The following is a 12917-nucleotide window of genomic DNA, read 5'->3' on the forward strand; positions in this document are numbered from 1 at the left end:
GTTGTCTAACTCTGATGAAGGCCTTTTTGGCAAATTTTTTACACCACGCACATAAAATGAATGATATTTCTTCTCATAATACACATGAGGGACAACACGATAGAAAACAAAATTCAATAGGCTTCTCAAACTGCAGTGGGTAGTCCTCTGATTATCATGATTTGTATCAGACATATTTCAGAACACTGGAAAACGTTGGATAAGAGAATTGATTATGTACTAGTGAATGCAGCTTGATTATATTATTTCTCAAGTGGAGATTGACATCATAATCATTCATCAGAACTACTTGTAGAACTGAAAATCTTCTCACACAGTTCTTCCAAAATCAAGTACCATATACATTCAATGGCTGCACCTGTCCTGTTGAGCCTTTTGGGATCACCAGACAAACAAGCTCCTTGTCCTTAGGTAAGTTGCTCAAAATGGTTCTTTCACACTGACTACCCTCCTTTTCATAGTTTTAAAATAAACTTATAGAGAGTTTGGATGAAGAATTTGAGAATCTCCTTTTGAAACCCCAAATGCTCTTGTGACAGCATCAAAATCTGGAAAACCAATGTCTGACCAGATCAAAAAATATTTCAAAGAAGTTTTCTTTCCCAGTACGGGAGAAAAATCAGTGTTATTATTAGATTCTTAGGGTAGTCAGTGTGAAAGAACTCTTTTCAGCATCATATCCAAGGACAAAGAACTTGTTCATCTAGTGATCAAAAGGTCAGGTTCATCTGTTGGCCATATATGGAGTTCGATGTTGAAAGAACTTTATGAGAATACTTTCAGTTCTAATTCTGCTGAATGATTATGATATCATGCTCTAATTGAGATCCGATATAATCAAGCTGCAGTCACTAGTATATAATCGGTTCTCTTTGCCAAGCTTTTCCACTGTTCTTAAATATGCCTGATACAAGTCAGGATATTTGGAGGAAACTCCACCACAATTCGAGAATTTTGTTTTATATCAAGTTGTGACGAAATTTCGCTCATCATATGTGCATGTTGTAAAAAATGTTATGTTTTAAGCATATCTTCACAGATTATCATTACTGTAATGACTTTGTATCATAATAATGAGTTACTTATTATTCTCAATTACCATATATGCCTATGGGAAATTGTAAAAAAAAAAGTAAAATAACAATTTAAAACATAAAATCAAAAGTAAGTAAAATAAATAATTAGAATAATAATGAATGTTTTGGTGTTAGCACAGTGTGTATAGCTTATTTTCCACAAATGGTATTTCAAACGCCAGCTTTAGTAAGCATGGATGTATGTAGCATGAAGCTTTTGAAGGCGTGATAATAGCATGGGGAGAGATCAGGACTACAGGGCGAGTGCTTGAGTGTCTCCCACTTGAACCTGTGTAACTTGGGCATTATGACATTTTCAATATGGGGACATGGATTAGCGTGAAGTAGTATCGCCCCTTGTTACAGTTTTCCTGGACATTTTGCCTAAATTGCATGCCATAAATTCTTCAGCATTGCATAGTAATATTCCCCATGGGGTTGTTGTTGTCCATAATGAATGAGACTGGCCTCCCAGATCGACCGGCAAATTGTACTAAATTGCAACCAGCACAAAACTTGGCACACCTTTCCACAACAGTGGTTTTTGACAGACATGCTGTCCCATGCACAGTCTTCATTCTCTGCTGAATGACTACCATTGTTTGTGCTTCAGCAGCCATGAAAAGAACAACAGTCTGTTTAGACACATTTAGTAACAATGTGCCCGTAGTTCACATTTCCCCATTTACTGCTCACACATTGGAAAGACAGTCAGTGCTTATATATCCATGTCAGAGTCATGTACATTGGATATATGAGGGTAAGTCAATTATTATCTGCAATTTAGTTATATTTTTGTTTATTTTGGTAGTATTGTCATTTTATGTTGATGACGCATGCTTTGTTTATTTGTTGTTACATCTTTGCAATTTTCAAGCTGCTAGGTTAGTTTTGTTATCGCTGCCGTACTGTTAATCATGGCTGCTTCGCTGTCTATTTTCACCAGAGAAGAGAAACGTTCAGTGATCCATTTTTTGTGGTCAGAAGGTGTATCAGAGGCCGAAATTCATCGAAGACATTCAATAGAGTACAGGAACAGTGTGTTGCCACAACGGAGTGTCTACAAATGGATTGAAAAATTCCTAAATGGTCGTACAAGTGTTACGCACTATGAAGGAGCCGGACGACCGTTTACCACCACAAATGAAGAAACATTGAGCATTCACGTGAAATGATTCTCTTAGACAGACAATTAACTATTGACAAAGTGGCACATCATCTGCAAATTAGTCATGGTTCTGCCTGCAAAATCATCCACAACAGACCTGGGTTTCATAAAGTTTGTGTAAGACGGGTCCCAAAACAACTCACACAGTTGTATAAACAAACACACTTGGACATCTGCAAAAAACATTTGGATCACTATGGTAACAAAGGGGACAACTTCTTAGATAGGATCATTACTGGTGATGAAACATGGATCCATCACTACAAGCTGGAGAGTAAACGGCCGAGTATGGAATTGCAACATCCAAATTCGCCTTGCAAGACAAAGTTCAAGACCCAAGCGTCCGCAGGAAAACTGATGCTTACGGTTTTTTGGGACGCACAAGGTCCAGTACTGGGACATTATGGGGCTTCGGGGCACAAAAATAAACAGTGTATGTTATAGTGACATGCTTACTGCCAGACTAAAGCCTGCAATTCGAAGCAAACACCGAGGATTGCTGTCGAAAGGTGTTGTGTTGCTGCATGACAATGCCTGTCTGCATACTGCTGCCCACACTGCTGAAATGCTCCAGAAACTCAAATTTGAAGTAATGAGTCATCCTCCCTATAGTCCTGATCTTGCCCCTTCTAGCTATCACTTGTTTGGTCCACTCAAACAGGCATTAAGGGGCCATTGATTTGCCTCGGACAAAGCAGTGAAAGAAGCAGTGCATTCCTGGCTCGCAGCTCAACAGAGAACCTTCTTTTATGAGGGCATCAGGAAGCTTGTACAACAATGGACCAAGTGCGTTGAAGCGCAAGGAGACTATGTCGAAAAATGATGTTCTTGTAAGTTTCCTATTTGATTACAATAAATTTTATAACTACTTTGCGGATAATAACTGACTTACCCTCGTACACTGCAGTAACAGCCTCAAACGGAAAATTTTTGATTGCGCCTTATATATTACTAACCATATCTTTACTGCAATTTCAGCCTGTAGTACTGCAGTGATAACAATTTCATTGCTCTATTTATTTCACTTGCTCCATCAAGTGTACAAATGTAACACTATAGCTTTTCTGTCATTTAACAATCACAGTTTTGAAAGTTGTTGGCATGAAAATTTATTTGGTATTAACTGGTCTTCTATCTGCACATGGCTTAGGTGTCAGTTACTTATTCTTAATGTACTGTGTATGTTATTTAATAATATAAATAATGTATCACTTTTTTTTCGATAGTATTAATAACCACTAAGTGTGCTGATTCACATTATTATTCCACTATTTTTTCTCTGTGATCAGAGTAATTTTCCTTGTAACTATCTGAGAAAAAAATAAAGTCAGTACTGACATGTTCTAGTAAACATACAATTAACATAAAAAATGTGACCAGAAAGCCACAGAGCAAGAATAAGAACTGACTAAAATTAAAAAATAAGTTGTCCTAAAACGCATCACACAGACAGAAAAAACTTACATATGAATAAACTTACCTACAGTAACTGGACGCCCATTCTTGTACCACTCCACCTTCAGGTTTGGATCAGTCACTGGTTCAAGCTTACACTCAAAGTGTGCATGCTGACCCTCACGCATGTTATCTAAATTTTTGGGCTTTGTGATGAAACGTGGGCGCACATTCACTACTTCATCCATGTACTCTGTCTTTCGATAACGTGATGTGTCCTCCAAATACTGAATTTTTTCCAGCCCAGATGGATGTTGAGTTTCCAGAATCAGATCCTTTTTCGCTGGGGTTACAAGCAAATTGTTGTGTTAAATACATATATGGCATGTGCCAATTCTTACAAACTATAATAGCAGTAAAAGATTAGAATTATACTGAGTTCTCACTCATACACTAGTTGTTCTTTTGACAAGCATTAACACCACACAAAGGTTTTCAGTAAAAAATAGTCATGAATTGAGCTTTTAATAGGGAACATTAAACTCTCACAACTGCAATAAAAAGCTGATGTTTTAACCTAAGAATCATGTAAGATAAAGTCAGTAAAGTATTCCATATGTTAATGGGCCAATCATAGTCAGCACAGAGATGCTTTTGGACATATGGCTAACAAGCTGTATGGTCAGAAACATGTAAAAAAAATTCCACAAACTGCATCACTATGTGTGCTGAACATAATATGAGGAATAGTTGGCCTGCTTTCATACGTGTTTTGAGTTTATCTACAACAACCATATTCACTTGGATTCAGTAGATTTATTTTGTCAAAATTAAATTTATTTCACTTTTTAGCAATTAATTTTGCTGTCTAAAACAGCTGAAATCAAATATAAATAAATAAACACACTTTTCCATCTTTGCACAGCATTAATGAAACTATTCCCACATGTAAAAGCAGTGTCATAGTTAACACATCTTCTTCTGAAACATTAGCCACATTCACAGTTGAGCTCCTATTAAGACCTAATGAAGTGTGGGAGTCTGTAACACAATAATTAGTGGAGAACTTTGTAAAAATAGCCAGAATATTATCCTGAACCACAATCATGTAGTATATTGCACTGCTATAAATCATTAATGTGGTAAAAGTATCCCCTGTTGCACAATTCTTGAAGGTGATACATATCTAAATTTACTGAAATATAATTATGTACTCGCATTGAAATACAAATATATTTTTCTTATATTAATCACATTAAATAAAATTTATATCTGATCAGAAAATCAAAAGAGATGTAATGACATTAAATTAAACTCAATTGTATTTTAAGCTGAATGAGAGTCGTAACTGATTGGTAAAATTCTTACCCAGCCAGAATTTTTGTGCTTGTCAAAAAATTAAAATTATAAATAAAGGTGAAAAAATTGTGGCTCACCTATGATTTTAACTGAACATGAAGTAACAGCTTCACCGAGCTGATTGCGAGCCACGCATGTGTAAACACCTGAATCCACAGGATATACACTCAGCAAGTCTAGAGCCACATAGTCAAAATCATATGCTGGTCGGAAGCGATGTCCTGTAACAACAGACTCAGTGTAAAAAACCAACTACAATCATAAAAGTTCTTTATTCAACAACAAATTGTTCTGCATATTCCAGGAGAATGTCCCTTGAAGTTATTCAGTCTACACCTAACTAGTGGGGTAAGATGTACTGCTTTAATTACAGAGGGGTTGCCCTGTAGAATGTCAGATATAATATTTTTTCTAGAGTTTTGTGTAATTGTCTTATTCTATAATCATAAGGGACATTGGGAGGTTAACAATGTGGCTTTAGGCATTATAGATCTACAACAGACTGCACATTTGCACTGAGGCAAATGTAAAAAAGCATATACACACAATGTTGATCTCTACAAAGTCTGCATGTTATTTCAAGCAGGCTTTTGGTAGATTTAAAAATAAAAAGTAAAAGGATATACACTCACTGGACATATCAACCAGATATGTCACTCTCATTAAAGCAAGCTTGGGTTGCTCCAAGACAATGATGACATAACCATACCCTATGTCAACAAAGCAGGGGAAGACAAGAGGATGCCGTCTCCAATTTGCATTGCTATGAAGATGATATTGTTGATAGTGAAAGGAAGTCTTTGTTAGAGAGAGTGGTGGCTGCAGTAAAGAAGCAGCACAATTAGGAGTACTTTTAAAAGTGAATCTAAAACAGAACATACATAAATCACAATGATGTTGAACATCAACCTCCACAGATTATCAGAAACAGATTTTAAACTTGAGAACATAGAAAGTTTTGAATAATTACAATCCCACATCAATAAGATACATGCATCCAGTGAGAGATCAGTATATTAAGGGCCAATATATGCATTAGGGAAATCATGTCTTGGTTGAGGATCCATGCAGAGAGATGGTACATGGAAATTAAGAACAAATGCTACGTTTGACCACCTGTTTTAAGACTGTGCATGTTAAGAAAATAGAGAAGCATTGTCAATGGTGCACTATGAGTGGAGATACACTACTGATTATGTTAAAACTCACACTGGTTTATGATACCATAAGAGGGGGGAAAAAGAAACAGAAAATCTTGAACTAGATGTTCATACGATACAGTATATCTCATTAAAAGATTTGACCAACTTTAAGCTACAACCTTTTGCAGAACATCTATGGGTCTCATCATTTGTCACCGGATAATATTTTTTATATGTTTAGTCTCTTAAGTCCTGTACTAGGTATTTCTGCACCCTTGCTGAAAAATTAGTTCAAATAAACTTTTATGTGACCTTCATAATATTAGAGGATATATTTACTACTACATATCCTGACCACTTCTTTTGTATCAAAACTCATTCATGAGTATCTCTTTTAAAACGTTTTAGTACAATTAATGTTCATTTCACATCACAGGTAAATATGCCAATTATAAAATGGTTAGACCTCAACACCCCTTCGCAACTACTTTGCTAATTCTCTTTATTCCAAACTAGTCCCACTGTAGCTTACATTTCCACTGACATATAAGCAGTACTCTTACTTTTTTCACTGTGCACATCAATACTGTTTAATGTTATTTGCATGCATTGTACATCAGTCTCCCTAGTGAAAGTGTTAATACCTGTAGTAAACCTTTAATAGTAATTTCTTACACAACCTCAATGACAATTAAAATTTAGGTTTCAAAATAAATATAGTTTTCCTTTGTACAAAAGACATATGATTGCCAGAAAGTATCAACACACATACATCCTTCTCATGTTCATCCACCCATGTCATAAGTGCTGTCTGCAGCGTGGAAACAGAGACACCACTTTCTCACAAAGTCATGTTCAAAAATCTGGTGCAGCCATTCCTACAAGTTACAGCTAGAAGTTGGATTATTGGAGATATAGTATGAAGCACATTTTTTTATGTTTTGTATTTAGTTGTTTGCAAAATGTATATATGAATCAAAAAGGCAAATAGCTGAGTGACCTAAATGGTCTTTTGTAAACTACCAAATAAATCATGTGATTGATGTACAAGGTCATCCAAGGAGGTAAAGTTCAGGAAAACAAAATGTATCAAAACAAAATCATGCTAAGGGAGAATTTAACAACAAACAGAAGCCATCAAATGATGCACAGTTTCCAACTTCTGTAATGCCCATGCCAAAATACTTTCCAACACAGTTTCAGCTATACTTTTCTGTTGCAAATATATCCAACTTTGAAAGCTCAGGTGTTCATTAACAACCACCGCAGTTATGTTTGCAACAGCACATAACTATTTTTGGTCATTGTGTATGAGGAACACCTCAGCCCACTCATCTTACTGATCATTCCTAAATCAGTGTGTCACTTACAAATAAATTATCTGTAGTGTTGATTCAAACACAAATGCAAATATAAAAAGTACTTACAATTACATCACCTGTTACATTGTGTACATTCACATACCTGTCTTGACAGGCTGCCCATTGACAAGCCATTCAACTCTCATTGTAGGGTCTCCAACAGGCTGAAGGCGGCACTCCAGATGGATGTTTGTGCCTTCAACAGTTTCAATGTTATGTAATGGTCGAGTAAATTGTGGAGCTTGAACCACTGTAACATCTTCTGTTACTGTTCTTCGGTGTCGAGAGGCATCTTCTAAATACTGGATCTGTTCAAGAGCTGATTCATTCTGTGTTTCCGTTAAAATATCTGAGCGACTGATTACCTGTCATACAAAAACCACCATGCCAGTCATTGTCAGACAATGAATGGAGGAAAGCTGATATTACAGAGGATACTAGGTTACATTTTTTTCTATTGTTTGATTCAAGCTCTGTCAGTTACTTTCAAGTTAAGCAGTTTACTCTGAATTTCTACAATCATATAACTACCTGAGTAACAGGTTCAGTGAATAAAAGCAACACTCCCTCATAAAACTTATCAATTTCATTTGTATATAAAACTATAGTCTTTGCACATACTAACCCTCACACATGCTGATGTGTGTGCAGATCCAAGATGATTTGTTGCTCGCACAGTGTATTCACCAGAATCCATAGAAGTGGCCTGCACGATGTCTAGTGCCACATATCCAAAGTCATAGTATGTTCTAAAGCGTGATCCTAAAAGAACAAAACAACTGTATACTTCTCTCCAAGAACACATATTTAGCTTAGTGCTTCATCAGTGTTCCCTACATATACTCTACTTGCTTACAGATTGTATTAATTATGTTTGCAAATAGAAACTTACCAACTGTGATTGGTCTTCCATTATAGAACCATTCAACACGCATTGTTGGATCTCCCATAGGCTCCAGACGGCATTCCAAATGAATATTCTTGCCTTCACTTATGGGTTTTGGGTCTGACAGAGGCTGTACAAAGATTGGTTTCGATTTTGAGATTTCTTCAATATGATATGATGGTTCAATAAACTTTGAGTCTTCAAGGCGTTGTGTCTTTTCATATGTGCCACGATGCATACTTGTGGTGTCTATGCTTGAGCGAGCTGCATAAGGTAAAAATACAATGATTTGCAGATACTTATGAAATAAAGCAACTGATTATGACTAAGTTACTCTTGAGAAAGGTTTCCTACATTAAAAACCTTACAGTAGATGACACTGAACTACAAAAATGAACCATGCCAATTTTACAGGATAATACAAATGTGGTAAGTGGTGCAATGATTTACTGATATTCCTACCAACAATCATTCAAATGTCGTCATCATATGTGCATGTCACTATCTCTGATCTGACCAATGACAAGCCTCTTTAGGAGGAGCTCGATAATTCTGGTGAAATTTCTGAAGACACTGCACTTCTAACACTACTGAGATAAACAATTTGCAATCCTGTCTACCATCATCCATCCCACCCCCTGTTCTTTAAATGATGGGGAGGTTACAAGGTAATTATTTTACAGAATGTTCTTATAAACTGTAAGTCAAACTTTTCAACTGAACTGCAGAAGTATCATCAGATTATATAAAACAATAAACGAAAATTATGGAAAGCAACCACTCACTTCTAGCAGAATGATACATCACACAAAGAAATATGTAACATCACAGAATTACAGAGGTGGAACTATTCTTTGAGCTACTGGAGAAGAGAGGTAACCTTGAAACTAGTAATCCCTCTGTGTTGTTAGATACTTCTACATGGTATGTACCATGTAGCTGTAAATTAGTGACTTATCTTCCTCACTTTTGCTTGTTATTTAATACTGGTATTTCTGTTATTTTAATCAGATTATGTACAACAGTTTACTCACTCTCGACAACCATACTGGCTGATAACTGTGCTTCACCAAGGGCATTTCTTGCAACCACAGTATAGGTACCAGCATCTTCAGCACGGACAGCAAGAATGTCTAATGCCACATAACCAAAATCATGATATGTCTGGATTCTGTTAGCAGTCATAATTACCTTCCCATTGAAATACCACTCAATCTGAAACAAATGAAACATTTCTGATAGGAGGTAAACAACAGTTGCATCACTAGAATAAGGTAATTTTTGTATACATAATCTGTAAAAATTTCCAGTAGAATTAGAGGCAGAATGAGATAATGAAGCAAGACTAAAACTCAATAATCCACTAAAAATTGGAACTAATAGTTTCTTTCCAAACTGTAAATATGCTGATTGTCAGATTACACGACCAATCTCATAAGTGTAGTTCTTTCTAAATTTTCTCTGGACTGTCACCTGCAATGTTGTATCATGTTGAGGCTCCACTCGGGCTTCAAAGTGGGCCCTCTGACCTTCCACAATTTTGTTGGTACCCTTCAGTGGACCAAGAAACATTGGTTTCTTTGTGACAGTAGTCTCTTCTTGAAGGCTTCGGCCATAGCGACTAAAATATTTAAAAAGAAATATTATCTGAGACATGAAAAAGCCAACACAAGAAGCAGTCAATGACAATATGAAATGCAGAAAGATTAAAAATTAAAAGAAGATAACTAATGCACTTCTACACCAATACTGCACTAAAACAACACAATCAAATTTGTTAATATTACAGAATGTTTACCTACACACATACCTTGTGTCTTCCAGATACTGTATTTTCTCAAGGCCTCCTGGGTGTTGACTGTCCATAATGATGTCTTTCTTACTAACAACTGTTAACTTAGCTGATGTTACAGCCTCTCCCAGAGTATTTATTGCACGACATGAGTAAGTGCCAATATCATGAGTTGTGACTGATTTAATTGTTAATGCCACATATCCAAAATTGAAAAAACTTGTGATTCGTGAACCTGAAATTTGGTTATAATGTAATTTTGTACATAAAATACCTGTAGTTGACAAAAGAATGGACTATCTATAAATCTGCAAAATAAGTTATGTGAAGTACTCAGAATCACTTAATACACTTACTCTTCCTTTTTTTCAGAAATATAAAGTTTTTGATATCAAAATTTCTGATATTACCTTTTATGAGTTAGATGTGATGTTTCCTATATGATAAATGTGGGACACAAAGGCTCAGTTATGGTTTTACATCATTTGCCTTATTTGATACTCTGACAGGGTAGACACAGGCAAGCCAGGCTCCACCTTCCATTTTCATCCAAAAATGGGAAGTAATGTTCTGGCATTTATGATCTGTTGACACTCTAGGAGCCAACAGTCATTAAAGACTTTCATAATGGGACATTATTTCACCATAATTAAGAGTGCATGAATGATGGGAGAAGACCAAAAAAGAAACATGATGGCATACAGGAAAAGCAAATGATATACAAATTTGTCATGAATCCCAAGGTGTTTAGCTTTCATGAAGATGCAAAATTTCAGTTAAAAAGCAGCTGACTGAAAGACAAGTGTAATTATTTGATTATGATACATTGCCTGTTGAATCATTGCTTTAAAGGAAATAATTCTCCAATCAACAAAAGAGCCACAGTATATGACATGTGAATTCATCGTTTTATAAAGACAAGCAGGTTCCAGAGTACAATAGTGGCAACAGCTCTAAAAATCAGTTGAAAACTCAACTCTCCATACAAAAAGTGGATGCCACAGTGTTCTAATGCTCATCATAAGATTTCACAACATACGTTCACAGTACAAATAACTGCTACTGTAGTATGCTTTAATTACAGTAGTAATAATATTCTACATCTCCATCAAAAGGTGTTTGGTCTATAGTCCAATATAAAGTAGTTGTCACTTGACACCTAGTGGCCTGGACTGACTGCTTGTGCCAGCTATACACCAATCAAAGCCTGACATTGTCGGATCCCACAGCGTTACCACTTCGGCTGTGCAAAGCTTTGTGCTTGCCACTCCTCAAGTGGGAAACTTTTCTGGGTGCAAATTTTTAGCTAGAACTCTGTATTTAACTAATATGAAGGACATATTTTTGACATGTTTAGAGACCATTTAATGGGCTGCACCATATTTGAGCCAGTGATTTTAAACTTAATACTTGTTACAGATTAAATATCGAGAAAATTGCAAAAAATGCCATTTTCTGATGGTTATGCATAGCAAATACAATGCCATACAGAACATTGATACATTTTTGGTAATCATCAGAAAACAACAGTATTTTAGTGATGTATGTGAATTGCAGATTTTTTGCATGATTTTTGTAGGAAATGGTGACTTTAGAGCAATTTTCTATTGCTGTGGAAAGTGGACTGCTGTGGCAGCTGCCTGCAGACATTATTTGTCACAACAACATTTCAAGTCATTTTAAATCAGACTATAGATCAGCAACATGTGTACAAGTGCTACCACACACAATGTAATATGATTGCTGAAGGCGACTTTTATCAGTATTAGTGTCCTGTATACATTTATTATCTTTATTCTTTGGGCTGTCATTTGAGGAGTCATCTCAATGTGTTTCAAAAGTTGATAATAAGTCAAATACTAATTTGTGTAACAAACTGTATAGTTAGATTCAAATTAATGATGTGAATATAATAGGGGGAAAAATTCCACGTGGGAAAAATATATATAAAAAACAAAGATGCTGTGACTTACCAAAGGGGAAAGTGCTGGTAGATAGACACAATAAAAAATACACAAACACACACACAAATTTCAAGCTTTCGCAACCCAAAGTTGCATCATCAGGAAAGACGAAAGGATGTGGGTTTTAAGGGAGAGGGTAAGGAGTCATTCCAATCCCGGGAGCGGAAAGACTTACCTTAGGGGTAAGGGATTGGAATGACTCCTTACCCTCTCCCTTAAAACCCACATCCTTTCGTCTTTCCCTCTCCTTCCCTCTTTCCTGATGAAGCAACCTTGGGTTGCGAAAGCTTGAAATTTGTGTGTGTTTGTGTATTTTTTATTGTGTCTATCTACCAGCACTTTCCCATTTGGTAAGTCACAGCATCTTTGTTTTTTATATAAACTGTATAGTTACACACTTGAAAAAAGTTGTGGTTCTAAAACAGTATCCTGAGAAATGTGTTACATATACTGTGTCAGTGAGAAGTGCACATGTCATTTTTCATGCCTAATCAGCACTCAAGAATTGCAGAGCAATGGAGTTGGGTGCCTATATCTAGTAAGTTACACTAATAATAAAATTTCTTGTCTACATTTCATTTACTATTTGTACAAATATGTATATCCACGAATTAACTAATTATTCAATTTAGTTTTTATATCCATTTCAGTCATTTAGTATTGTCTCAAATAGGCATGTGCAACCTTTGGTGACTCATAGGCCTGTTTCACAAACTTCTTAAGCTCACGAACTACTTCTTCAAGTGACCGACAGCAACGCTCCAAATGTAAAAA

General features: G+C 35.9%; 1 protein-coding gene across 1 annotated transcript in view; it reads right to left on the minus strand.

Annotated features, from left to right (window-relative positions):
- The window catches only part of LOC126260755 (titin), a 530053-nt gene that overhangs the window by 419951 nt on the left and 97185 nt on the right, over positions 1 to 12917 (minus strand). Inside the window, exons 17-24 of the mRNA XM_049958094.1 lie at positions 10198 to 10414; positions 9861 to 10008; positions 9422 to 9602; positions 8394 to 8651; positions 8127 to 8263; positions 7605 to 7866; positions 5076 to 5219; positions 3725 to 3982 (exon numbers count right to left, since the gene is read on the minus strand). Of these exons, the coding sequence (XP_049814051.1) occupies positions 3725 to 3982; positions 5076 to 5219; positions 7605 to 7866; positions 8127 to 8263; positions 8394 to 8651; positions 9422 to 9602; positions 9861 to 10008; positions 10198 to 10414 (1605 nt within the window). The remainder of the gene's footprint in view (positions 1 to 3724; positions 3983 to 5075; positions 5220 to 7604; positions 7867 to 8126; positions 8264 to 8393; positions 8652 to 9421; positions 9603 to 9860; positions 10009 to 10197; positions 10415 to 12917) is intronic.

The sequence above is a fragment of the Schistocerca nitens genome, chromosome 5 (genome assembly GCF_023898315.1).
Source record: "Schistocerca nitens isolate TAMUIC-IGC-003100 chromosome 5, iqSchNite1.1, whole genome shotgun sequence".
In the NCBI taxonomy this organism is placed as follows: Eukaryota; Metazoa; Arthropoda; class Insecta; order Orthoptera; family Acrididae; genus Schistocerca; species Schistocerca nitens.